Source organism: Suricata suricatta, chromosome 10 (genome assembly GCF_006229205.1).
Source record: "Suricata suricatta isolate VVHF042 chromosome 10, meerkat_22Aug2017_6uvM2_HiC, whole genome shotgun sequence".
Lineage (NCBI taxonomy): Eukaryota > Metazoa > Chordata > Mammalia > Carnivora > Herpestidae > Suricata > Suricata suricatta.
The window spans coordinates 121,261,873-121,288,928 of record NC_043709.1 but is presented as its reverse complement, the minus strand read 5'-3'; the positions used below and the strand labels follow the sequence as shown (position 1 = coordinate 121,288,928).

The 27,056-nt window shown below is 44.3% G+C and overlaps 1 protein-coding gene and 1 pseudogene across 1 annotated transcript in view; both read left to right on the top strand.

The window, feature by feature from the left end:
- Positions 1-17,862: 17,862 nt before the first annotated feature.
- C10H10orf67 (chromosome 10 C10orf67 homolog) overlaps positions 17,863-27,056 on the top strand; it is a 155,439-nt gene continuing 146,245 nt past the window's right edge. The window contains 2 exon segments of the mRNA XM_029955583.1: positions 17,863-18,087; positions 18,089-18,198. Of these exon segments, the coding sequence (XP_029811443.1) occupies positions 17,863-18,087; positions 18,089-18,198 (335 nt within the window).
- Positions 18,173-27,056, top strand: part of LOC115304571 — an 18,980-nt pseudogene continuing 10,096 nt past the window's right edge.

The window sequence follows — 27,056 nt, the reverse complement described above, 5'->3', positions numbered from 1 at the left end:
GCCAAAGTCGGTGGTTCAACAAACTGAGCCACCCAGGTGTCCCATGTTCATCTTTTTGAATACAACTATCCCAGTGTGTGTGAAACAGTATCTTGTGTTTCATTTACATTTCCCTAATGACTAATGACTAATGGTGTGGAGTTTTCTAGGTATTTATTGGCCATCTTTGGAGAAATGTCTATTTAAATGCTTTTTCCATTTTTACTTTGGCTTATTTGTCTTTTTTTATTTATTTAGAGAGAGACAGAGACTACATGAGTGGGGGAGGGGCAGAGAGAGAGGGAGACAAAGAACTCCAAGCAGGCTCCGCACTTTCAGTGTGGAGCTCAACGTGGGGCTCTAACTCAGGAAACCCTGAAATCATGACCTAAGCCGAAACCAAGAGTTAGACTCTTAACCCACTGAGCCACCCAGCTGCCCCTGGCTTATTTGCCTTTTCATTGTTGAGCTTCCAGAGTTCTTTATATATTCTGCATACCAGACCTTGATCAGCTATATGATTTGCAAATATTCTGCCCCTTTTTGTGAATTGTCTGTTCATGCTCTTTTGAGAGTGTTACTGAGGCTTGGAGTGGTGGCAGCCAGCTTGCTGCTGGCCGGAGAATGAGCTGAGGGAATTGCAGGGACATGAACTTGGAGCTCCTCACTTGAGCCAATCCTTAAGGAAACTTTTTCTCTTATCTCTCGACTCCCAAGTTCATGAGCCAGTATATTTATTGTTTAATTGTGATGTTCAGTTACCTCCTGAAAGTCTCCTAAATGATACAGGTACCAACCTAGCCGGAGCGAGAGGATCTTGGGCCATCTCCTTCTCCTCCAACCGAACCGTGGAGTTCAAGAACTAACCTTCAAGAATCTCAATAATGACATTTGGGAGTTTATCCAAACGTTGTTAAGAGCTGCGAGTAGAGTCACTGCAAAGACTGGGGCACCTTCTTCTCAGAGGCTGCGTTATAGACATTACTGCTGCGTTGCTAATTAAGTGTTAGCTTCAGCACCTTTTATCTCTGCATCTGGTTTCTGAGATATATTCTGTATTTTAATGGACTCTGAGCAGATCAATAGGGGAAAGCCCAAATGGGTAATTTACCCCCCCCCCAGTAAAGAAAGCATTTTGAGTATATGAGTTTCTTAATAGAACACAGCACCCTAGCCAATCTCGACTTCCTTTCATTTTTCCACAAAGGAAATGTTAAGCTACTTTGTTTTCAAAAACCTCAAGGTGTATCAGCTAACTAGCTGTCCTGAGTGTGGCTTTGCTGATTTGTATACTGCTGCAGAATGAGTTCTAGAAGGAAGGAAGGAGGGAAGGAAGGAAGGGAGGAAGGGAGGAAGGAAGGAAGGAAAGAAGGAAGGGAGGAAGGGAGGAAGGAAGGAAGGAAGGAAGGGAGGAAGGGAGGAAGGAAGGAAGGAAGGAAGGAAGGAAGGAAGGAAGGGAGGAAGGGAGGAAGGCAAGAAAGAAAGAAAGAAAGAAAGAAAGAAAGAAAGAAAGAAAGAAAGAAAGAAAGAGAAAGAAAGAAAGAAAGAGAAAGAAAGAAAGAAAAAAGAAAGAAAGAAAGGAAGGAAGGAAGGGAGGGAGGAAGGGAGGAAGGCAAGAAAGAAAGAAAGAAAGAAAGAAAGAAAGAAAGAAAGAAAGAAAGAAAGAAAGAAAGAAAGGGAGAGAGAGAGAGAGAGAGAGAGAGAGAAAGAAAGAAAGAAAGAAGAAAGAAAGAAAGAAAGAAAGAAAGAAAGAAAGAAAGAAAGAAAGAAAGAAAGAAAGAAAAAAGAAAGACAGAAAGGGAGGAAGGGAGGAAGGGAGGGAAGGAAAGGAAAGGACAACAAGAAAAGAAAGAAGAAAGGGGTGAAGCGGGAAGGGCTGATCACAGCAAAGACACGCGCAGCCCCAGTGGGTACATTCCACTCTTATTTAGAAAACTCTAGTGATAATAGAGGCCACTCAATATCTACTTAATTTTTTTCCTCTTAGAACAGAATTCCTTTACTTTAGGGATCAAAATACCTAATCATTGTTACCAAACCTATGTTCTGTGGATCTCCCTCAGTCCGTTTTCTCACAAGGATTTAGTAACAAAAGCTCTGGTTAGATTTTCTCTTAGATGACATTTAGTCCGATGCCTTGAATGCTGAAGCCAACCCCAAGTGTCAATGGAACATGTGAGAAAAATGCATGGACCCTTCAGGCAAAGTGCCCCCTCGGGGGGCCCTGGCACAAGACGCTTTAAAAAGCACATTTTCCTTGCAAAGTCACAAGGAAGCAAGCACATGGGCTGAGGTAGAGATGCATAAAAAAATTGTATTCTATTTTTTTTAATGAATAAGAGGTACACTTAGGTAGTGACTCGTGTACTTTGTTAGTGCTGCTCGCAGCGGGAGTCTGCCCAGGACCCCGCAGCAATCTGCCAAGGAGCAGAAGTACTTAACCTGACATTTAGAATAACCACTACTGGGGCCCCTGGGTGGCCCAGTGGGTTAAGCGTCCAGCTTCGGCTCAGGTCATGATCTCACGTTTCGTGGGTTCAAGCCTGTGTCAGGCTCTGTGCTGACAGCTCAGACCCTAGAACCTGCTTCAGATTCTGTGTCTCCCTCTCTCTCTGACCCTCCCCTGCTCACGCTGTCTCTCTACATCTCTCAAAAATACATTTTAAAAAACAGAAAAAAAAAAAAAAAAGAATCACCACTACTGTGCTGTGTAAAATGACCTCCCGGATATTTTGCTGTTTTCTCCCGACCTGGGCTTTTAAGAAGCTTTAGTAAATGTTCACTTTGAATTTTCTCTGTTTACCTCCTTTTAATGGAATCATTTGTTAATAGGAAAACATTTCTTAAATCATCTATAGATATTCTGGTTGACTTAATCGACAGTTGTTGGGAATGATTTTTCTGGAGAAGTCTTCCCTGGCCTCACCCTCCGTGGCCCTCGCCTGCTTCATTCTTCCTAGCTCATATCACCTGGCACGTTGCATATTCAAGTGCTCATTATCTCATGAGCAGGTGTGCACACACGCACACACTTTATGCAACAGAAGGGAAATACTTCTATTGTAAATGTATAGAAAAATCGACAGACAATATATTAAGATTTTTTTTTTACTTTAGAGAAAGGGAGAGAATGTGACTGGGGAGAGAGAGAGAGAGAGAGAGAGAGAGAGAGAGAGAATCTGAAGCAGGCTCTGCACCTAGCTTGGAGCCCAACAGGGGGCTTGAACTCATGACCCTGAGATCATGACCTGAGCCAAAATCAGGAGTCAACAACTCAACCAAATGAGCCACCCAGGCGCCCCTGGACAATACATTTTTATGGGATAAATAATTCGAAGCATTCGCCTCTTTATTCACTGATTTCCTCTATTTAAAACAGGGTGCAACACAGGTTAGGAGCATGGGCTCAGGACACAGGTTGAATTCCAGTCCTTCTACTTATAAGCTGTGTGATCTTGGGCAATCACATAACTTCTCTGTGCCTTAGTTTTGTCGTTAGTGCAACAGGAATAAGACCTCTCACAGAGCTGATACAAGTATTAAATGAGCTGATATATAAAACACTAAATACAATGTCATATGTAGCACATAAGCATAATCCCTATAAAGTCTCTTGTGCTTGGGGCATGTGGGCAGCTCAGTCAGTTAAGCACCTGACTTCTGCTCAGGTCATGATCTCACAGTTGGTGGCATCAAACCCCAAGTCAGGCTCTGTCCTGACAGCTCAGAGCCTGGAGCCTCTTTCAGATTCTCTGTCTCCCTCTCTCTCTGCCCCTCCCCTGCTCATGCTCTCTCTTTCTCTCTCTCTCTCTCTCAAAAACAAATAAACATTAAAAAAAAAAAAGAGTCCGACTTTGGCTCAGGTCATGAAATCCCAGTTCGGGCCCCACATGGGGCTCACTGCTGTCAGCATGGAGCTGAGCCAGCTGTGGATCCCACTTCCAATCCTCTGTCCCCCTGGCTCTCTGCCCCTCCTCCACTGATTCTCTCTTTCTCTCTCTCTCAAAATAGATAAATAAGAGAGAGGTTGAGAGAGAGCACAAGCAGGAGAGAGGCAGAGAGAAGGAGACACAGAATCGGAAGCAGGCTCTAGGCTCTGAGCTGTCAGCACAGAGCCCGACGCAGAGCTCAAACTCACCAACTGTGAGATCATGACCTGAACTGAAGCTGGACAGTTAACCAGCTGAGCCACCCAGGCGCCCCTCTTTTATGTATTGTTCTATCATCCCCTCTTTTTCCTCAAAGAGTCTGCAAGATAAGAGTGAGTTCATAGCCTTGAGTTGTGATTTTTGCACTGAGGAAGAGGCTGGTGTTTACTTAGGGAGAAGATGTCCTGAGAACGGGCGCACGGGGAAGGACAAGAGAATAAAGCCCCTCCCCCCCATCTCCGCTGGGAATTAAAAAAAAAAAATTACAGGAAAACACTGGGATGTGTAATTAAAGCATTTTATTTGGACATAAAAGGAAAGTCAGAGCCCAGGATCCAGAGGAGTTTTGAACATCTGGTTTGTTTATAATAACTATGTTCAGAGAAAATTTAGGGGCAGGACGAAGTTCATTCATAATCCCACCTCCGTATATAATCGCTTTGCCCTTTTGGTTTTATTTTGTTTTTCCTTTTATTCTTGGGCTATTATATCCGGAGGCAGTTTTAAATGGTTGTGCTCACAGGGCACAAATAATTTCATGTCTCCCTTTTATGTGGTACACAGTCTTCATAATTATTCATATTAATCATCGTCTTCTTTTTATAGGGGAGTGGAGAAACTGAGCCTTAGGACCTTGCTGATTGCTGTCCTCAGCCAATTAAAGGCTCATGGCCCTTTGTCAGAAAGACAAGTTCTCAGACCACAACATCTGGTAGCTGCACTCTATCTGTGAACTGACCTAATGCTGCAGCCAAATGATGAAATGGGTACATTTTAGAGATGGAGAAGCATCTAAAGGAAAACGTGGCCCGTGTCTTCTTAATACTTCACTACACACTTCCCTTTTGACTTCAGATGTAGGGGGCGTCCCCACTCCAATTCTGCACCACCGGCTGGGTGTTCTACAGTTTTAACTCCTTTCTGACGCTACCCTACCTGTGGACAGCGTCAGATCCCACAGGTGACTGGCCTGGTCCCCCATGACTGCTCCCCTCCTTCAGGCGCCACTCACAAGGCCAGCTTGTCATTTTGGTCTCTGACCGGTATACATTGGAGGGTCCCGGACTCGCTCCTCGGGTTCAGTGAATTTGCTAGAGGGGCTCACAGAACTCAGGAAAACGGTTTACTTACCGGATTACTGGCTTATTATAAATGGATATAACACCAGATGGAAGAGATGCGTGGAGCAAGGCCTGGGGAAAAGGGTGAGCAGCGTCCATGCCATCTCTGGATGCACCACCCTCCAAGAACATCCGTGGGTTCACCATCTAGAAGCTCTCCAAATCTTTCTTTGTTGGGGAATTTACAGAGGCGTCATTACAACAGGCGTGATAGATTAAACCACTGGCCTTTGGTGATTCATTCAGCCGCCAGCTCTTCCTCCGGGTCTAGAAGGTGGAGTTTGAGGCCGAAAGTTCCAACCCTCTCATCCTGATTGGCTCCTCTGGAAATGCCCCCACCCAGGGGCTGGCCAAGAGTTCATTCTTTAACATGAACTGGTGGGTTGAGAGAGGCTTGTTACGACTCTTCTCTTTTCTCTCTTGGGACATTTCAAGGGTTTTTTTTTGTTTTGTTTTGTTTTTTGGGAACTCTGTGCCAGAAACTGGACAAGACTAAGATATGTATTTCTAATAAATCACAGTATCCACAGGGGGTCAGAGAGCGGTCTGAGGCCAAGGAAGGGAGAAGATGCAGGTGCGTGACAAGCGAAGACCTTGGGCTCGATGGTCTCATTAGCTTATTAATTGAGCGTAACAGCCAGAGTGAATGAATGAATGAATGAATGAACAAACACATAAAAACAAGTGATAAAAACTACAAACTGTTTCAAACTTCAGAGTGTGAAGAAACTCTTTTAAAGCAGGGGCAAAAAATAATAAGATCCTGTTGACATCAAGATAGGAAGAGGTTCAATTAACATTCATTAAGACACAATAAGAAACACTAGGCTTCTCTCCGGTAGAAGAGCTCTCCCAATGAATTATTCAGGAAGAAAAGAGCTGAATGAGGGACTCCTGTCTGGGCTTGGCACCCTTTCAGACTGGTTCACACTTTCTCCCCAGGTACTAGTGTGACAAAAAATAACAAAGAAGCGGGTTTGTTTGTTACCTGAGTACTCTGCTTGTGGTACAAACCAGCTTGGCATTAGTCTTAGTATCATTGTCTGAATCTTTCACAGTAACTGAGGGAAAAAACACTAGGAATAAAATCTTCCATTTTAAAATCAGCAATGAACAGGTTCAAGGAAAGTTTGGAACCTGTGTGAGTCTCTTTTTCTCTGATTCTAAGCAAACATTTTAAACCATACACAGGAAACCGTTTTGAGCACCTTTTTGTGCCAAATGCAATGCTTCCTCCACTTACACAGAGATAAATGAGGCCTGTTCCTCAGAATGATAAGAATCCAGTGGGGTAGACATAAGTCTCCCCAACTAATAATAACACAAAGTGATGTGCCCATGCGTGCCAATTTCCCGGGAGTGCAGTACAGCTCTATCCTTTGCTCATGCCAATTCTAGAACTGACTCCCTTTTCTTTTTCTTTTTTAATTTTTTTAATGTTTTTATTTATTATTGAGACAGAAACAGAGCATGAGTGGGGGAGGGGCAGAGAGAGAGGAAGTCACAGAATCTGGAGCACGCTCCAGGCTCTGAGCTGTCAGCACAGAGCCTGATGCGGGGCTCGAACCCATGAACCGTGAGATCATGACCTGAGCAGAAGTCAGCCACTTAACCGACTGGGCCACCCAGGCGTCCCTGACTCCCTTTTTGTATTTACATATCCAAACTACATTCAGTCTTTAAGTCCTGGGTCTACATCAGCTTTTGCATGAAATGTTCACTGAGTATTCCTCTTTCTTTTCTTCCATAGAACTTAGTTTTTTGGGGGCTCCTGGGTGGCTCAGTCAGTTAAGCTTCTGACTTTAGCTCAGGTCACAATCTCGAGGATTGTGAGTTTGAGCACTATGTCAGGCTCACTGCTGTCTGTATGGAGCCCTCTTGGAACGCTCGTTCCCCTCTTTCTACCCCTCCCCTGCTTGTGCGCGTGCGCGCTCTCTCTCTCTCAAAAATAAATATTTTAAAAATTGACATTAAAAAAAGAACTTAATTTTCTTCACATTTCCTACATCATTTAGAGTTTTCACTGTACAAATAGCACTTTGTTATAGACCATTTTACAAGAACACGTGTCATTTTACACATATTAGTTTTGTCTTTTTTTGGTGATGTATACATTTCCAGAAGACCACACCTTTCCTCTGTACTCTGTGCTGTGACTAACTTAATACCAAATGCTTATTGTGTGATTGGCTCTGCTATTCTCATTTGGCTTTACTTCTAAAATCCTAATTGTTGGGGCCCCCAGGTGGCTCAGTCAGTTAAACGTCTGACTCCTGATTTCAGCTCAGGTCATAATCTCAAAGTCATGACATTGAGCCCAGCATCGGCCTCTGTGCTGAGCGTGGAGCTTGCTTGGGATTCTCTCTCTCCCCCTCTCTCTCTGCCCCTCTACTGCTCACGCACATGCGTTCTCTCCCCTCAAGATAAATAAATAAACATTTTAAATCCTGATTGTTCAGTATTCCTATAGATCAGCGGGGACTGATTCATTTCACAATTGTAAAATTGTGATTCGATGAGTCCATCCCTTAAATTTCTAGCCCAGATGTGATCTTTCAAGTCTAACACCTAATATTTTCTATTACATAACATACTAATTACATAACACTTAATACTTTCTATTAGAACATGTGTTTTTTATTTTGTTTTACATTAATATGACAGACATTGTGCCTAGGGGTGGCTGGGTGGCTCCATCGGTTGAGCGTCCAACTCTTGGTTTCTGCTGAGGTCATGATCTTTCACTTCTTGAGTTTGAGCCCCGTGTCAGACTCTGCACTGACAGTGCAGAGCCTGCTTGGAATTTCTCTCTCCCTCACTCTCTCTGCCCCTCTCCAGCTTGCTCTCTCTTTCCCAAGAAATAAATAAATAAACGTAAAAAAAGAGATATTGTGTTTATACTTATCTGCCAGGCATGTTTGGTTGCAAAATTTGTCTATAAGTAAAGGAATCATGATTAGAAACCAGCTCCACTATTTTTTACTTTTACAAACACTTGTGCTTCAAGCTCTTTTACAGTGAAGGCTGGGAATGGGTTTCTCATGTTGGCCTGTTGCTGGATGAGATTCTGAATTATCCCACTTCTCTCCTCAGGTCATCCGAGGGCTGACTAGATTGTCAAAATTTCATCTTTTAGAGACTCATTTATGTGATCCTAAGCAAATCACACCATTCAACTGAACTTTCTCTGAGCCTGATTTTCTCATATGAAAAAGGAATATACTGTCATTGAACACGGTTGAGTTAATAATGTCTATGAGAGAAGCATTCTCTGGACCTTAAGGACTTATGAGATATCAGATATCATCATCATTGTCACCATCATTGTTATTATCTCCTTCATGACCTTAACATTTGTAAAGTTGTTTAAGAAGGGTGATATCATGGGGGCGCTTGAGTGGCTCAGTTGGTTGAGTGTCCAACTCTTGGTTTCAGCTCAGGTTATGATCTTGCGGTTTGTGGGTTCGAGCCTTGCATTGGGCTCTGTGCTGACAGCACTGAACCTGCTTGGGATTCTCTCTCTCCCTCTCTATCTGCCCCTCCCTTGCACTATCTCTCTCTCAAATTTAATAAATAAACTTTAAAAAAGGAAGAGTGATATAATGGAAAGAATACTGGTAGATATTACCAGTGTTCACTAATATCAGTTCCCTTCTACTTCCTCAGGGCTTGACAGACAGATTTTCTATATCTCCTTGCAGTTGGTAGAGCCATGTGACTCTCATCAGGGGAAAGGAAGGAAGGGACCAATGTATTTCACCACCAGTACTTGATTCTTTCTCCTTCCTTCTCTTCGTAAAGTGACTCAAGAGGTCTTGTATTCCACACCTGTTCCCATAAGAAAAAGATGTTTCTACCAGCTGGATCTTTAGGTAATTGTGTGGAGCAGAATTTCCTACCAACTCCTGGGAATTGTAGCATGAGTGAGAAATTCACTTTTGTTGAATCAAGTCACTGAGATTTGGGATTGTTTGTTAGTTCAACATAACATAGCCTCATGGGACTAACACACTATGATGGACCGAAGAATAAAGGAATCCTAGATGGGGGCACTTGGAGGGCTCAGAAGGCATGTGACTCTTGATCTCAGGGGTATGGGTTTGAGCCCCAAATGTGGCAAAGAGTTTACTTAAAATTAAAAAAAGAAATCCAAGATGTAGTATGGCCTAATCTATATGCTCTTGAGTGAGTGGACTAAATTATATTCTCTCTAAGGTCCCTTCAGCTCTGAAAACTCTGATGTTACAATAACACAAAGAAATGTCACCTTTTGTTTAAGGGATAAAATAAAATTTCAGTTATATCAAATCATCTCTGAGAATGAATTCAGCTGGAATAATTTTTAGAATCGAGACACCATATTTTAACTGTCTTATACACACAGCTGCCTTTTATTTTATTTTTATTTTATTAATGTTTTATTTATTTTTGAGAAGCAGGGATGGGGCAAAAGAGAGAGGGACAGAGGATCTGAAGTGGGCTCTGCGCAGACAGCAGCAAGCCTGATGTAGGGCTTGAACTCATGAACTGAGAGATCGTGACCTGAGCTGAAGTCAGATGCTCAACTGACTGAGCTGCCCAGGTGCCCACACAGCTGCCATTTAAAGAGAGTGTGTTAAACACACTTGTATTAAACATAATCAAGGACTCAAGGTCATCGTTATGAACCGTAGTTATTTTACAATGACGCCCTCAGGGCCAATGACAAGTGGAGTTCTAGTGTTCCTCATGATGGCCCACACTTCTTGTGTTATTTGAATTTTTGTTGTGGATTTTTATAGTCCTTCAGTGCCCTCATGCCAACTCTTACTTTTCATCACTGTCAACACACGGTTGGTCTTCAGTAACCCATCTCCCCACTTATATTGGCTGTAGAGACAGAAAGCAGATTTCCAACTCTGTTGGAATTATACACAATGGTAAAGATATGCAGGGTCTAAGTGATAGGTTAAGAAGCTTCTGTAGGACCAAAGCAATTAGGAGTTAGGCATGAACTTGTCGCCTCTTTAGGCTCATAGGTCTTTTGCTTAATTTCTTGTGTGCATGAATATTGCACAAAGGTGAATTTCTCCGATAACCAGGCCCCAGTAATACAGGGTGTTCGTGTATTTGATTCTCTATGGCAACCTCAGCAACACGGATCCATAATTAAGTGGCTAGTATGTGCTTGACAGTCGGAGAGACACGTTGTAGGCCATTTGCAGAAACTAACATTACAGAAAGAACTGAAATAACTTGTTCCTCATGACAGTTCCGGGAGGCGATATAGCATCATGGGGAAGCTTGTAAGTTCTGGAACAAAACTGTGTTCGGGCTCCAGTTTTCACCCCTGCAAATTGTGAACATGGGCAAGTGCATCAACCTCTTGGTGTCTCCATTTTCTTACTTTTAAATAGCAGGTCATCAAAGTGACGTGTTAAATGCCTAAAAGAGTTTCTGACACATAGTAGGCTTGGAAAGATTATTGTTCTCAGTCCTTTTAACAGATTTACTCTATTCGTCAGGGTTCACCAGAGAAACAGAATCAGTAAGAAAAATTTGTTATAAAGGGTTGGGTCACGTGACTGTAGGCTGAAAAATCTCACACCGTATCATCTGCAAGCTGGAAGCCCAAGGGTATAGTTTCAGCCCGCACTTGGAGTCATGAGAACCAGGAACCCATGGTCTAAATCCCTGGCCAAGTTCAAAGGCAGGGGAACCAAGAGCATGACTGTCTGAGGGCAGGAGAGGGTGTACGTCACAGCTCAAGCAGAAAGCAAATTAGCCCTTCCTCCACCTTTGTGTTCTATACAGTCAACAGATTGGATGGTGGCCGACCACATTAGTGAGGGGGGGTTTTCTTTCCTCCGCCTGCTGATTCAGATCCTCATCTCTTCTAGGAACATCCTCACAGACATCTCCAGAAATAATGTTCTACCAGCTATCGGGGCATCCCTTAGCCCAGTCAAGTTGGCACATAAAACTAACCATCACAGGGGCACCTGGGTTAAGTGTCTGACTCTTGATTTCAGATTGACCCCCTGTATTGGCCCCCCGCTGGGCTTGGGGCTGCTTAAGATGCTGTCTCTCTTTCTCTTAGGGCACCTGAGTGGCTCAGTCAGTTAAGCATCTGACTCTTGATTTCATATCAGGTCATAGTCTTATGGTTCGTGAATTTGAGCCCTGCATCAGGCTTTGTGCTGACACCACAGAGCCTGCTTGGGATTCTCTCTCTCCCCTTCTCTCTCTGCCCCTCCTCTCCAAAGCCAATAAATAAACTTAAAAAAAAAAAAAAAAGATGTTCTCTTTCTCTCTGCCCTTTCTCTGCTTTCACGTGCATAATCTCTCTCTCAAAAAAATGAAAGAAAGAAAAAAACAACTAGCCATCCCATTTCCTGTTATTGATGTCATGTAAGAGCCACAAAGAACATGAGTATCCTTTGATTAATTTATTACTTTTTCACTGGTCACTGTGTTAGCCAGGTTCGGAAGAACAGAAACAAGATGATGTACAGATAGATTTATTTTAGGGAACCAGTTCCCATGATTACGGAGGCCAGCAAGTCTGAAATCTGCGGGGCCTGGCAGGTGGGCTGGAGACCCAGGAAGGAGCTGATGCTACAGTTCTAATGTTAAAGTTATCAGGCTAAAGACCCCCGGAAACAGCTAATGTTGCAGTTTGAGTCCAGAGGCCAAACCGGCTGCAGAAATCCCTTTTGCTCAAGAGTGGGCAGTCCTCTTTTGTTCTATTCAGGCCTTCAACTGATTGGACGAGGCCCACCCATATTATGGAGGATAATAGGTTTTATGCAAAATCTACCAATTTAAAGGCAAATCTCTTCCCAAAAACCACCACAGATACATCTAGAATAATATTTGACTGTATATCTGGGCGATGTGGCCCAGCCAATTGGACATATGAGATTAACCATTATAGTCAAACACAGTTTTTCCTTCCTGGGCCCATCATTTCGATTGGTAGACCTGATGGGAGCTGACCACTTGCAATCCTTCCCTCCTTGTCTTCACTTGTATGTTGATGATGGGAGTTTCCTTCTTCATAAAGAATGAGGCATAAGAGAAGTAGGTCTTTCTGGCCCAAACACCTCCTTCCTCCTCTGCCACGAGGTGTGGGATTTCCTGCAGCCAACAAGCATTGGCAGCTTGGATTAATGTCACCCCCTTCTAGAAATAGAAGCCAACGGTATTTGCCTGCCTGGTGCCTAGTGTCAACCATTGAGGTGCGTTATGCTTTAGAAATGGCTCTTTTAAGGAACTTAATTCACAATTTCTCTATCATTGATTCACTGGACAAGTACTTATTGAGCATTTACTATGTGAATGCACTGCTTGGGCTGGGAATATTCAAAGATGAGTTAAACGGATACAGATCTTACACATCAAAATCAGTTACAATAACGATTTCATTCCTTCTTTCTGGCTTCCTAGAACACTAACGTAATTTGGTCACACACGATTCTCAGGATTCTTTGCATCAATGCTGTATCCTTTAAAGAAATTTGATGAAGGTAAGGATTAGCCATTTCCCTACCACCCTGCTCTCAACTTGCTTATACTGAAAGCAAGTCTCAGAGGGGCGCCTGGGTGGCTCAGTCTGTTAAGCGTCCGACTTGGGCTCAGGTCATGATCTCATGGTCCGTGGGTTCAAGCCCCGCGTTGGACTCTGTGCTGACAGCTCAGAGCCTGGAGCCTGCTTCAGATTCTGTGTCTCCCTCTCTCTCTGCCCCTCCCCTGCTCACTCTCTGTCTCTCAAAATAAAAATTAAGACATAAAAATTTTAAAAAAGCAAGTTTCAGAATGCCTGGGCGACTCAGTCAGTTGAGAATCTGACTTTAGCTCAGGTCATGATCTCATAGTTCATGAGTTCAAGCCCCATGTCCAGCTCTGTGCTGACAGCTCAGAGCCTGGAGTCTGCTTCAGATTCTGTGTCTCCCTTTCTCTGCCCCTCCCCTGCTCATGCTCTCTCAAAAAAAAAATGTTGAAAATTTAAAAAAAAAAACTCTCCCATATGTAGTTTTTAATTTTTTAAATTTTTTTAATGTCTTGAGAGAGGGAGAGAGAGCATGTGGAAGGAAAGGGCAGAGAGAGAGAGGGAGACAGAGGATCCTGAGCAGGCTCTGAGCTGAAAGCAGAGTGGACATGGGACTTGAACTTAGTAACCATGACCTGAGCCCAAACTGACACTTAACCTACTGAGGCACCCAGCTGCCCCTCCCACATTTATTTTTAAGAGCACTCATGGCAAGCAGACCCCAAGAAGTTTATGCTGCCTGTTTGTGGAGGTCCCCAAAGCCCCACTTTTCTTTCTGTCCTGGTAGGTGTACTAACAGCAGGCAGGAACGATTCCTTTGAAGCAGCTGTGCTAACATTCCAGAAACAAGACTCTAGGCCCTGTTAGCAGGCATCGGGCAATTGCAAATCAAAGGCTGGCCTTTAGGGGATCAAGCTCCAAGCCCCATCCCTCAAGGTTTGAGTTCCAGTCTCCCTGAGACTCTTGCATACTTTTCCTGCAAGGTGGGAGGGTTTCTGAAGGATGTGGGCTGACCTGCCTATCTGGAAGATCTTTAAATTCACCAGCGTGAGCCCACTTCTAACATCTACTGTGTGCGCCAATAGGCCACTACCTTCACCAATAAAACCCCACTGCTGACATTCAGTGTATTAACTAGCACAGTGAGGCTTGTTAGTCTAGAACAGTGAACAGCAGAGCTTGGAGTAATCCCTTTAGTAACGCTGAACTTCCTGATTTGAGCAAGGATGGATGTTTCGTCCCTGGGCTGTGTGCTTTTTTTTTTTTTTTTGAATGTTTATTTATTTTTGAGACAGAGAGAAACAGAGTGTGAACAAGGGAGGGGCAGAGAGAGTAGAGACACAGAATCTGAAACAGCCTCCAGGCTCTGAGCTAGCGATCAGCACAGAGCCCGACGCGGGGCTTGAACCCACGAACCGTGAGATCATGACCTGAGCCAAAGTCAGATGCGTAACTGACTGAGCCACCCAGATGCCCCCTGGCTGTGCGCTTCTGATCAGCACCCTGGTAGAGCAGAACCCCGTGTGACCTATGTCCCTGGCAGTGTGCCCTGACGCATTTCTAGGTAAATCAACATGCATAACAATAATGAATCTGGGTTTCACACTACTGTATTCTTCTACGTCCAGTATTCCCCATGAGTTCTCAAACTTGCTAAATTAGAATGATTCCATGTTTCTGAGATAGTGTTTGCAGCAGAAGGACAATGAAGGTGTTCATAGGGCAACGGCCGGAATACTAGTTCGAGAGCCGAGCTAACTTTCTAGGCAAAGCCTTCCCTGGTCGTTCATTCTAGAGAACGTCTTGTCTCTAAGTCTGGTCCTCCTGCAGTAGGTCTAAACACCGTATCTTCTCAGTTCACCTAGGTCAGGCCACAGGCAAATATTCATGCTGATCAAACCCAAACGTCTGCTATCTAGATTAAGTCTTTTTTGTGAATCTATATATCCAAGAATCTGAATTGCCATGTGGCACCGGAAATAGAGCAGAGAAACAGACAGTCTCGCGTAGGTGATTTGTGGCCGTCTGTTGAGTGTTCCACTTCTCATGACAGTAAATGCCATCTTTCTATGGTCTGATGAAATGGAGCCCCTAGAAAAGGTCTTTGGCTCATAAATTCTTATTATTTTTAGCACTAATTCCTGGATTCACATCTTTGCCATCTTTGGTTGAAATCTCGGATTGCAGGAACTACAGTGATTACCATTTTATTACTCTCCATTCGGACTTCTACCTTTCCAGAACCACCTCACTGCATATTGCAGTGTATGTGTTGCCAATTTGCTAGGTTGTGCTGCAGGCATGCAGACCCACTATGGTCAATTGGCCAGACCAGGAGGCTCCCCAAATTTCCCTCAGCGCCAGGGTCACAAATCTTGCAGGTGGACTGACTTCTGCAGATGACTAAGCTCAACCATTTTTTTTCACATTTTTACTAGTCTCCCTTTGAAACGTCTAGACTAGCTCCAAATAGAGGATATCCCCACAGTGCTTAAAGATGTTTGACAGTTAGATCCAAATTTCATATAAAGACTGCTCCTGCTTAAACTCCCATCATGCTTCCCATATTGGTGGTCAGCTTTGGTCACGTGACACTTACCAATGGATTGTTACCAGAGTGGATCTGCTATGTCATTACACCAAAATTTAAGACATAAAATCGATCCAGTCTTGGGAGTTTTTTTTATAAAGGATTTAGTAGCATAATATTGTCCTGGCTAAAGGCCTGGCCATTTCCCTTCCCAACCCTTAAGAACTTTGGTTAGGGATGAGCCACAACGTAAAACAAGTTTACCTAATAGAGCCTGCACCACATGATCACAGATTACAGCTGGTAATAAAAGAAAAATAAGCACTTTATATTTGATGACTCCAGGAAGAATTTAAATTACAAACCTAACGTGAAAACTCTTGGCTTTTGTTAGACTACAGGACCGATAATATCCAACTGGAATATTTAAATTACTATGTTTAGAGTCAGCACTTGACTTGTAATCAAATCCTCATGCCATTTAATCTGAGATGTTATCACTTTTAATAACTGACAGGTGATTTTTTCATATAAACACACATTATATTTATACCCGTTTCAAAGAAGCATTTGAACATTTACAACTCTGCTGCAAATCCTATTAACTTAAAGAGTAAAAATTATTTTAGCTGATGAGACATTCAACTTTTGAAAAACGGAAAACTTTAAACAGCGTATTGCTCGGCTGTGGGTTAGAAGCCAGAACACAGTCTTTGCAGGTCTGGTTAGACCTTTTGCCCCCCCCCCCACCTTGTGCTACTTGACCTGTGTGCTTTTTCCTATGTAGATGACTCCCAACCATCATGAGAAAGGTTGATTATCCAGTTTTTACTGGAAAGAAAAAAAGGGGCTGGGAGATGTTATATAAATTTTCCGATGTCCTAAAGCAACTAAATTTCACAGGATTTTTTTTTTTACTGTTTACGCCAGAGCTCAGGAGCTTTCCACTAAAAACCATCAATTAATTCATCATGTGCTACAAGAGCCTGGATTTGGTATGACATGCTTTGACAGCGCCAACCCCAGTGGTTTTTAGGTGAGAACATGATCTGAAAGCGCCGAATCCTAACCACTAGACCACCAGGGAGGTGAGAACGTGATTTGAAGTGAACGATTTTATAAGGCAGAACACCTGAGAGGTAACTGACAAGAGAAATGTTACACAGTTAGTAGTTTCAAAACTGATCATGCTCCTAACTTGGTCTCCCAGACACTGAAATCTGACACTCTGATACGTTACAGCAAGGCGTCCAACAAAGAGGTTTTGTTCTGCCTGTGTTTTGTGGGATGGTGTAACTCCGCACTCCTCAGCCAACAAATGCTCCACAGGGCTGACCAATGACTCATGAAGTTTATTACTGTGAGATGTCCCTCTTCAGTTTCAAAATATTCACTTCGAATTGCATTAGCAGAAGCAGCCAACGGCTTGCCACAGTCTTTTCACTACCTTGGCCCAATCCTAACCAGATTACATTTTTCATTTTACCTTGGAAGTTTTCTCTTTGTTTTAGAATTTTTATGTGCACTGTGGTTAAAAAAAAATCGCTTGAGAAAAGATAATTTAGTATAGATTTATACATTTCTCTCGTTTAAAATACTTTTTGATTATATGATGTAATTTCTCCCAGAAGCCTTAGAAGTTAGATTTTGAAAATAAAAATCTACATAGAATAAAAGTAATTCTTTTCTGTCTTCATCTTCTCAAAGGAAAACAAAAGGTTACAGAAGATCATGTTGGCATTGTTCATCATGACTTTTTGTTTGTCTTGGGACTTGGAACCTTCCCTCTTTGTCTCTAAATGTAAGAGCAGTGTTAATGCTATGTAATGTCCTTTTTGTATTTTGAGCTGCCAATATCAAACTTCGTTTTCACATAATTATGAGAGAAAATATTTCGTTTCCCTGTAGACCATGTGTTGAAATGGAAATCTAGTATACGTTCTCTAAAACTAGCAAATGACATACTATGATATTAGAAAAGATATATCACCACTGTCAATACATAATTTAAAATAGAGGACGAATTAGGCAGTTTCTCTTATTATTTTAGAAACATAACAAATTCCACACTACACTTCATAGTTTCAAACCTAACGTCGGAATTCCGACCTTCATACTAAATAGGAACGTAGGCTGGTTCATATCTGCAAAGAATTTTTTGTCCATGAACGCCTACGTCTGTGGTCAAGGGGCAGGTGTAGGCAATTCATCAGGCAGCCCTCTCCCTTCTTATAATGGCATTGCTCCGGGCACACGAGGGTCAGTCGTTAGGTCCCCAGCACGGCTATCTCCCGTCCACCGTGAGGGCGCCTTTTAGCGCAGGGCGGAAGGCCACGAAGTCGCCGATTTTGGTTCCAACGTCGCGTGGGGAGGGGTGTTCGTGTAAAAAAGAAAGACGCTTAGGAACCCATGTCCGCCCAAGTGCTCCGGCCTGGAGGGAGGCTGAGCTCAAAGGCTCGGGAAGAGAGGAGGCGAGGAGAGCTGGGGGCGTGATGGGATGCTGCAGGGGGAGCCAGGCGGGTCCGGCTTTTCTGGGGACACTTCTGCGGCGCCATGGCCGCGGGCGTCCGGAGCCGAGGGCGCCCAGTCGGGAAGCCCGGAGTCAGACCCGCGGTGCCAGCCGCCCGGGGCCGACTCCCGGCGCGCAGCCATCCCGCTCCCGCCCCGCGGATTCCCGCGCTCCGCCCGCCCCTAGGGGTCGCCGTGGCAACGGACGCCGGGTACCGGACTCCAACTCCGCCGAGCCCCCAGCTCCGCGAGAGGCGCCCGGCTCAGCCGCCAGCCCCGGGCTCCGATGGCGACCTGGGGCGACGCGCCCGAGACCAAGGAGTGCCGGAAGATCCTCAAGAGCCTCGAGTCGACTATTGAACAATTCCGGTTCAGCCCCAGGTGACCCGCGCCGGCCGCAGCGCCACCCCCACCCCCTCCCGCCGGGTCCCGTCCGCCGCCCGCGCTCCGGGCACGGCCCTGCCGATTTGATTTCTTAAGTGTAGTCACGTAAACTGAGCGCACGGCTTCCCGGAGCCTGAGTGCCTGAGTTCAAACCCTGCGACCCACACTACAGGGCCCGTGAACTGGGCAAGTTACTTAAAAACTCTGACTCAGTTACCTCCTGAGGAAGCAGCCATGATGGTGATGGGCAGTGTGCCTACTTCATGGCTCGGAGTGAACATGAAATGGGTGCCTGTGGGTATCGTCTTCGGAAGAGTGCCATGCATCTATATACTTAGTACCCCGTAGGTTTTTGCCAATATTATAGTGATTTCTTGATGCTTTCTTTACATTTCCTCCCTCCCATAATCCTTTGCCCCCCTCTGCCCACATTTTGTTTGGATAGCATAGAGCTGATATGTCTGGGAAAATGTGTTTTTCTTTTTGAAAGCCTTTTTGAAATCAGTAAGCAGCCGGCACTAGGGTAGCTCTGTGCAAGCACTTAAAATTCCCTAAGGCAAGGGTCTCGCGGTGCTAGATGGGCTGGCTTAGAGGCAAGTCCCGCTCACAGAGGCTCCGGAGTGAGAAGGACCAGCACTGTACTAGCCCAATGGCGGCCACTGATCCAGTGACCCAGGGCTGCTCAAGGGGGTGGGTTTGTTAACACCAGGGTTTTTTGGTGGTTGTGAAAGTCAATATTGGCGGTGGCACCTAATAAGCACTATGGGCACGGTGTCTAACCTGTTCTGCTTGTTTACTGAGAGCAATGACTTCCTGCCTTGGCATTGCATGGTGTGTGGCTCTCCAACAAAACACACCTGCTGCGCTCTGGGGACAGAATGACATACCAGGTGCCCAGTGAATGCAGGAACAAAGGAACCACTGATGCCCCTGTGGATTCCTCTTCCCCCACAGGGCCAGGGGGACTGCTTTGGTGCTCTGGTAGGAGGAAGGAGGCTTAGTGCTGACCGCAATCCTGGGTTTAGGGCAGCGTTTGGCACAGGGCAAGCAGCAGCCTCCACCTTCTCAGAAGCCCCGCCTTTCTAGTCAGAAAACGGATGATGAGAAAGCAAACTATATAACAAATAAGTTAGAGCTAAGTGCAAAGGAAGGACTGACAGGGAGGGAGCAGAGGAACTAGTGTGTGGAGTGGGGAAGTGGATTGTAATTTTAGTCACTGATGAAGTTTTGGGGTCATGGGGGCAGTTCATGGGGTCTGGAGCAAAAGACCAAGAAAGAATTTTTGAAGATGTCTTTGGTGCAAGAAAGTGATTTTATTTAAAGCACCGAGTGGGGCACCTGGGTGGCTCTGTCCGATGAGCGTCCAACTTCAGCTCAGGTTGTGATCTCACAGTCTGTGGGTTTGAGCCCTGCCTCTTGCTCTGGGCTGACAGCTCAGAGCCTGGAGCCTGCTTCGGATTCTGTGTCTCTCTGTCTCTCTGCCTGTCCCCCACTCATGCTTTGTTTCTATCTCAATAATAAATAAACATAAAGAAATTAAAAAATTAAATAAAATAAAGCACAGGGACGGGACCCGTGGGCAGAAAGAGCTGCCCTGCAGGTGGGGGCGGGGGGTGACCATTTTACGGAGTTGGGGGAGATAAAGTCTAGAAGGAGTTTCCAAAGAGACTTTCACATGCTGAAGACTTACTGGAGGCCTAGCTGTTGTCTAGCTGAGGCGGGTTTTCCCCCAAGCAAAGTATTAACATTAAGACCTTGCGAGTTCCTGGACTTTAGGCTGTCGGTGGGATAGCCCTGATTGCCTTTTTCTGGTAAACTGCGGGAGTTTAGCCATTTTTTTCTCCTTTCCTGTTTTGGAGTAGCCTGGAATGTCCAAGGAATATCATACATGTCCCGCCGTCGGGGGTGGGGGGTGCTGTTAGCCTGTACTTTGTCCCCAGCTTGCCCCCACACTCCCTCATCAACACTGTGGTCAAGGGAAGCTTCTCAGAGATGACACTGGGGTAAAGATCTGCAGGCTTGAGGGGGGGACCATTCTGATCTCTCGGGGGACAGAGTGTTTCAGGCAAAGCACAGGAAGCAGGAAGGGGTGGGCCTGGGTGTCTCAGGCCCAGCGGGGAGCCCTTGTGCCTGTGAGAGAGGGAAGAGCAGTGGAGAGGAGGTCAGACATCAGGCAGACAGGGCCAGATGGTGGTGTGGGGCCTGGATCATCGGAAGGACTTCAGATTTGGCTTTTAGTAAGGTATCAGATGTGCTTTTCCAACACCGCCAAGCAATTCTCCAAATCTCAGCACTGACTGGGTATCCTACAATTTAACTCAGTTTTGACACTCTGCTACCTAGGGATAGTGTTATATCCCTCCAGTTAAGGGCTCAGTCCCACAAGCCTGCTCTCCCCCACCCCACTTCAGATGCCAGTCGCAAATCTGGGTTGTAACCTATGCTTTTGACCATTCAGCCTTAAGTGGGAGGTTCCCATAACCTGTGGGTTCAATTAATTTGCTAGAGCCACTCATAGAACTCAGGGTAGAAAAGGATACAAATACATACATGGCCAGATAAAGAGACACATGGGGTGAGGTCTTGAAGGGTCCGGAGCACAGAAGCTTCTCTCTCCGTGGAGTCTGGAGTGCACCACCCTCCTGGCACCTGGCTGTGTTCTGGTTCCTTGACCCAGAGGCTTGCTGAACCTTGTAGCTCAGAGATTTTATGGAGCCTTCATTACCAAGGCCCAATTGATAGAGTCATTCATTGGCTTTGGTGACTGGGTCTTCGTCCAGCCCCTCCAGAGCTGAGTCTGGGCCTGGGACTGACATGTCCCACCCTGGTTGGTTGCCCTAGCTAGGAGCCTCCATCCTTAAGGGCTTTTCAAAAAGTCCCCTCAGGAACATCAACTAAGGCATGGTTCAAAGGAGTCTGTTGTGAATTACAAAAGACACACGTTCACCTTTTTCTACTTGAGGCTAGTTCAGGAACTAGGGATAAAAGACCAAATATAACAAAAGATGATCCTATTGTTCTTGTCTTTTGGGAAATTCCAAGGGCCTTGGGAGCTTTGAGGCCTAACCTTGGATGAAGACCAAAATATATATTTCTTATTATAAAGCACACTATCAAAGATGGGAAGCCATGAGGAGATGGGGGGGTGCGGGATTGGTACAGAGGAATGATCTGGTTCATGATTAATCTTTCAACAAGATTACTCTGGCTGCTGTTTTGATAATGAATCATAATGAAGATAAGGGCAGAAAAAAGCTAGACCAGTTAGGAGGTATGGGGGGAAAATAATTTTTCCTTAACCTTTCTATGTTCTTGGATGAGACCAACCCCATGATAAAAGACAGATTAATAGGAAAAAAACAAACGCCTCTTGTACACAGGAGAGGTACCCAAGAAAACTGAGTAGCTCCCCGAAATGGCCCAGCCACCACCTTAAATGCCATCACCTAAACACAAAAGACAGGGGTTGGATAGAGGGGAAGAGTGAGTTATGGGACATTGACAGGAAGGCATGGTAAACAAAAGCATGGCTGATATGCAGATTTCAATTGGTGCCTTCTTATTGGTAAGATTCTCCTGTGATTTACCCATCCCTTTCTTCCTGGTGTGGAGAGGGAGACATTTCCAAATGGAGATAGTCTTTATAAATGTAAATTTACAAAATATGTAATATATAATATAAATAAATATATATATAATATGTTCTTTATAAATATAATTTTTCTTTATAAAGGTAAATTTGCAGAAGGATAACTTCTACTTTGTCTTCAGAGCTTCTCTTGTGTCTGCAGTTCTCAAAATAATGGACTCAACATAATTCTTGTGCCAAAGAGGCATATTTAGGGGTGCTATATTCTGCTTCCTTTCCAGTCTAATGTTTGGAAGAGAGGTCGAGGCTGGCTACATCAGTTTGGGAGTAATTAGCACAGAGATGGAGCCTCAGACTGGAGATGATGATCACCTAAGAAGTGGTGATCTCACCAAAGAGAAGTCTCTGAGTCTGGGGCACATCATAGTTGTGTGTTCTTTGAGGAAGGAAAGAGGGAAGCTATGTTTTTCTTATTTCCTATGGAACAGTACGCCATAGTGAAAGTTTAGCACATCAAATGCCATTTTCTTTGACTAATTCATTAGTGAGCATTTGTTAGGATAGACTATTCTAGGATTCAGTGAGAAGTGTCATTGCATTCTATTTTTAATAAATATTCATGGGTCTGTTTTCTATAATAAATTTACATGTTAATTTTGTATCTAGTTTATTAAAAAAACATCATCGTCATCTTTCCAGGACTGTATTTTATGCATCACAACCAAGCCATTATTCAGAAGTTGAATTGCTGAGACTATAAATAAGGACTGTGTAGGAACCACTTAGCTAATTTGTTATGATATGGGTTTCCATTCTAGGCACAGAGATTGCCTTTTAAACTTAGAGACATTTGGAATATGACGGGAAACTAAAGAATGAACTTCATGTTTCACTTAGATTCTGAATGAGCTAAACCTTTCTGAGTCAATTATACAAAAATTTAAGACTCAAGGGACCTTGGAGCCATAAGCCTGTTCTCACTAGGGATGGAGAACTGGAATCTGTCACTTAAGGCTTATGATTCTAGAGGAGTTGTTTCCCCTCTTCAAATCCTGGTTTCTATGTCTTTGAAACTAGAAAGTCAGTATCTCTTTTATGAGGTTTTTGGGAGGATAACCTAAGGGGAAAATATCTGTGTGTTAATACGTATGTTTTAACAAACCACATGGGACAAGTTAGGCGCTCAATACATAGTGCTAAATATAATTTTTAGATGCTCTGTAGGTGGTGTCCATAAAATTTTTGGACTTGATTTTAAAGCTTCGTATTGTAGTATTATAACATTATGGCACCAGAAGGAATAACTGAAAACGTTATTTCAAGTATTTAAACCATGTCCTGAAAATATATGTATTGGGGACATTTAAAAAATACTTTTAACTTATTCTTTTCCAGCTTTCTTGAGATGTAATTGACATGCAACATTATGTATTCATAATAGCTACCCACTTTCCATAAACCTACTGCCCACAGTAGATTTTTTTGCTTAAAATGGGAAAGAAAGAACATACACATTCAAGCTTAATGAAAAATGAAGTCAAATAGTAAAAAAGAACCACTTGGCACCAGGGAGGGTGAAGGATTGCATTTCTAGACTGGAGGAGGAAGCATTGAAGTCTGTGAAATGTGCAGCATTGTAGAATATAAACGGTTTAAGTGATTGTTTGTATCTATTATATTGCACGAGCACTCAGGATCTAGATAGGAGGGAGAAACCTCACCAGTATTTGAATGGGGGAATATTTCCTGTTCCTTATTAAATATTCAGTACTTTTAACTGTAAAAGTATGAGAAGTAATTGAGATGATTCATTTTCAGAAACACCAAATAAAAGCAGTACGTCTAGTGAACAATAGATTTACAACCTATTGGAAATACGTAGGAACCTCCCCCCACAATGGAGTCCCAAACCCTTAGACACTTCACTTCCTGGTTCTTCTTCCTCTTTCCATTTTGCGGGCCTGTTTTCATGGGCTTTGCCATGAGAATGCGCCAAAGAACTGAAGTCTCTGGGGCACCTCAAGGAATGCACTTTTTGCCTTACACGGGCATAGGCGGGGTCTGGGTAAGACTGTAACCTTTGTAGGACTCAGCCAATGAGGAATCAGGGGAGGGGCTTGCGTGCTAGGAGATAAATTGCGTGTTGGACCTGCTTCTCTATCAGACACCCACTCTTGCAAGAACGTTGATTAAAGCCTCCCTTCACTGTGCCCGAGTCTCCGTGTCCCTCCTCCGATTGGGTCCGTCGGCTTATTTCTCACAAAAGGCAGTAAAGTTGTAAAAGAAGACTTTAAGTAGTATTCTAATTTTTTAAATTTTTTAAACTTTTCAAATGCTTTTTATTTATTTTTGAGAGAGAGAGAGAGAGAGAGAGTGTGTGAGCAGGGGAGGGTCAGAAAGAGAGGGAGACACAGAATCGGAAGACAGGCCCCAGGCTCTGAGCTAACTGTCAGCACAGAGCCTGACCTGGGGCTAGAACCCACTAACCTTGAGATCATGACCTGAGCCGAAGCGGGTGCTCAACCGACTGAGCTACCCAGGCGCCCCATAAGCAGTATGCTAACCACAAAGAAAGAATGGAGCTGTGATCCCAAGGGCAGAGGTAGAGTAAAAAAGAAAGGAACTAAGACTTTAGGATACCCTCACTTCCACCCGATCCCTATTCAAGGTGGAGGTTAAAGCTTCTTGGGAGAGGACATGGCTGGTGGCAGAGAAACCTGCCAGAGGGCTGGCCAGAGCTCATTGAGTGGAGGAAACTTGCTGAAAGCTGTAGGCAGGCTGAGGTTCTTTACCCAGCTGGGAGATCCACGTCTTCATTCCTAAAGGTCCTGCGTTCTCAAAAATAACTTTCCCAAGGTGCCTGCCTGGCTCAGTCCGTGGAGCATGTGACTCTTGATTTCAGGCTTTTGAGTGGGAGCCCTACATTGGTGTAGCGATTATTTAAAATCTTAAAAAGAAAATAACTTTGCCTCTACCCTTCTAGGCAGGTTCTTGTCTATAATAAAAGATAGATTGATAGTAGAAAAATGAAGAGAAGTTGAATAACATGTATACCTCCTGTATGCATGGACGATGCCCAAGCAAAGTTAGTACCTCCCCAAAATGGCCCACACTGCCACGTTAAATACCATCTCCACCTAAAGACCAAAGAATATGTTGGGCGGTGGTGGCAGGGGAGCCAGTTATGGGAGGTCCCCAAGCATAGCACGGCAAAGAAGATTCTGGTTGTTATGCAGATTTAAGTCCTTGCCTTGTTAAATTTCTAGAGATTTAGTCTTTCTTCTCTTGCTGGTACAGCTTGGGAGACACCCTTACCAATGGAGAGAACCCTCATAAATGTACCTGTCCCTTAGAAAAGGGCCACTTCTGCTCTGTTTTCAGAGCTTCCGTCCCTGCTGGTCCTTAAAAATAACTAGCTCAGGATCATCCTTATAGCAAAGAGGCATATAAGAGGGTAGCAAATTCTGCTCCCCTTCCACATGGAAATGCTAAGAAGCACCCCAGAGAATCCCCTGGGTTCCAGACGTAATCTCCCTGACTCCGTTGTATACCAACAACCCACTTACCCCTTGGTAATCACAATCAACCGTTTCAGCCGGATCCCATCCTCTCCCCTTTGGTTCAATGGCAAAAAGGTCACGAAGTGGCCAGGTATCCGTCCAGTTAAATCTCATCTAATTCACTGGAACTGTTGTTGTGTTTTTGGAGAGAAGTAGTAACCCCCTGAAAATGAAGACCTCCGAGTCAGCAAATCATAAAGTTGCAGGGACCGGAAGCAATAATTTAGGGAGTGAGTCACTAGGTGTCATAATGGGAGGAGCCCCTTCACTCTGTCTCCTGCTTCCTGGACCTGTGGCCGTGGGAGTGAGCACACCACGTGTTGATTCAAAGCATATCCTGTGTTCCATAAGACAGAGTACATCCTGTCATGGATTTGTCTCTCAAATGCCACAATTCACTCTTCAGTAAGCTATTTTACCTTCCCTTAGGCCAGCCACTGCTGGGTGATGGGATGTGTGATCAGACCAGTCATTTCCATGGGCATGAACCCATTGCTATACTCCTTTTGCTGTGAAATGAGTACCTTCTGATAGAAGTGACAACGTGCACCATGTCACGATGGCGGACAAGGCGTTCTGTGATGGCTGGTGGTTCTGGCAGGTGTGTTGTGATCCGGGAATGCAAACCCATATTCAGAACACGTTTATGTCTATCCCAGTGAGGATGATGGAAGAGGTTCAGTGTGACCAAGCTGCCATCAGGTGGCTGGCTCTTCCCACACACACACTGGTTAATACTGCCATATTAGGGACTCAGGATTGTTGGCTGATTAGACACTCAATGCTTGTAGCTGCCAGGCCAGCCTCTGTAAGGGGAAGTCCATGTTGTTGAACTCCATCCCTGCCACCGTAGCCATTTCATTCAAGGGCCATTGAATGAGCACTGGGTTGGTTGTGGGAACTCATAAGCTGCTATCCACAGAGTATGCCATTTTGCCTACTTGAGCACGGAATACTTTCTCTGTAGTGGATTCCCTTTGGTAAGCATTCTTGTCGGGCACAAGTATCCTTATAGCCTGTCCCTGTTCTTAAAAGCGTGTCCATAGAACTCTTCCCCCAGACTTTCTTGTTCCTAATTTCTCCATCTTCTTCCTTCCAAGTTCCTGAGCATCATCCAGTTAAAACTGTAGCAACAGAACATAAATTAATACAAATACACAATCCTGGCAATCTCTCATCCAGAAAAAGTAAACAACCAAATGTACTCCTTCAAATTCTATTCAGTGGAAGGATTTTCCTTCATGACTTTCCTTCATGGTCACCTCTGAGCAGAGCTGTGGATCCCCCTTCTGATGGCAGCACCTTCTGTTAACTAGACTTGAATTCTTCTTCTTCAATCAGCTGATCACACAGAACTTCCCACGAGGCTGAATTATGGGCTGAGGGAGAAGACGCAATGCAGCCCAAGCTACCTGCCCCCTATACGTGTCTTCTCTTCTCCTTGAGCCTGGTCTCTTATAGGTCACTTCCATCTTATGAGATTGAAGCCACTCATGCCCAATTTTATGGTTAGGTGGGTCGATAAAACCCAGTTTGTCATGGGAAACTCAGGCCTGATGACTCATGGTTACGTAGTCAGCCTTTTCCAGGCTCAATAGCAAGCCAGGGCTGTTTCTCAAAAGGATAATAGTCCTCCATTCAAGAAGGCATAAGATTTGTTCTAAAATCCTAGGGGTCTCTGCTGTGACTTCCTTTTTTTTTTTTTT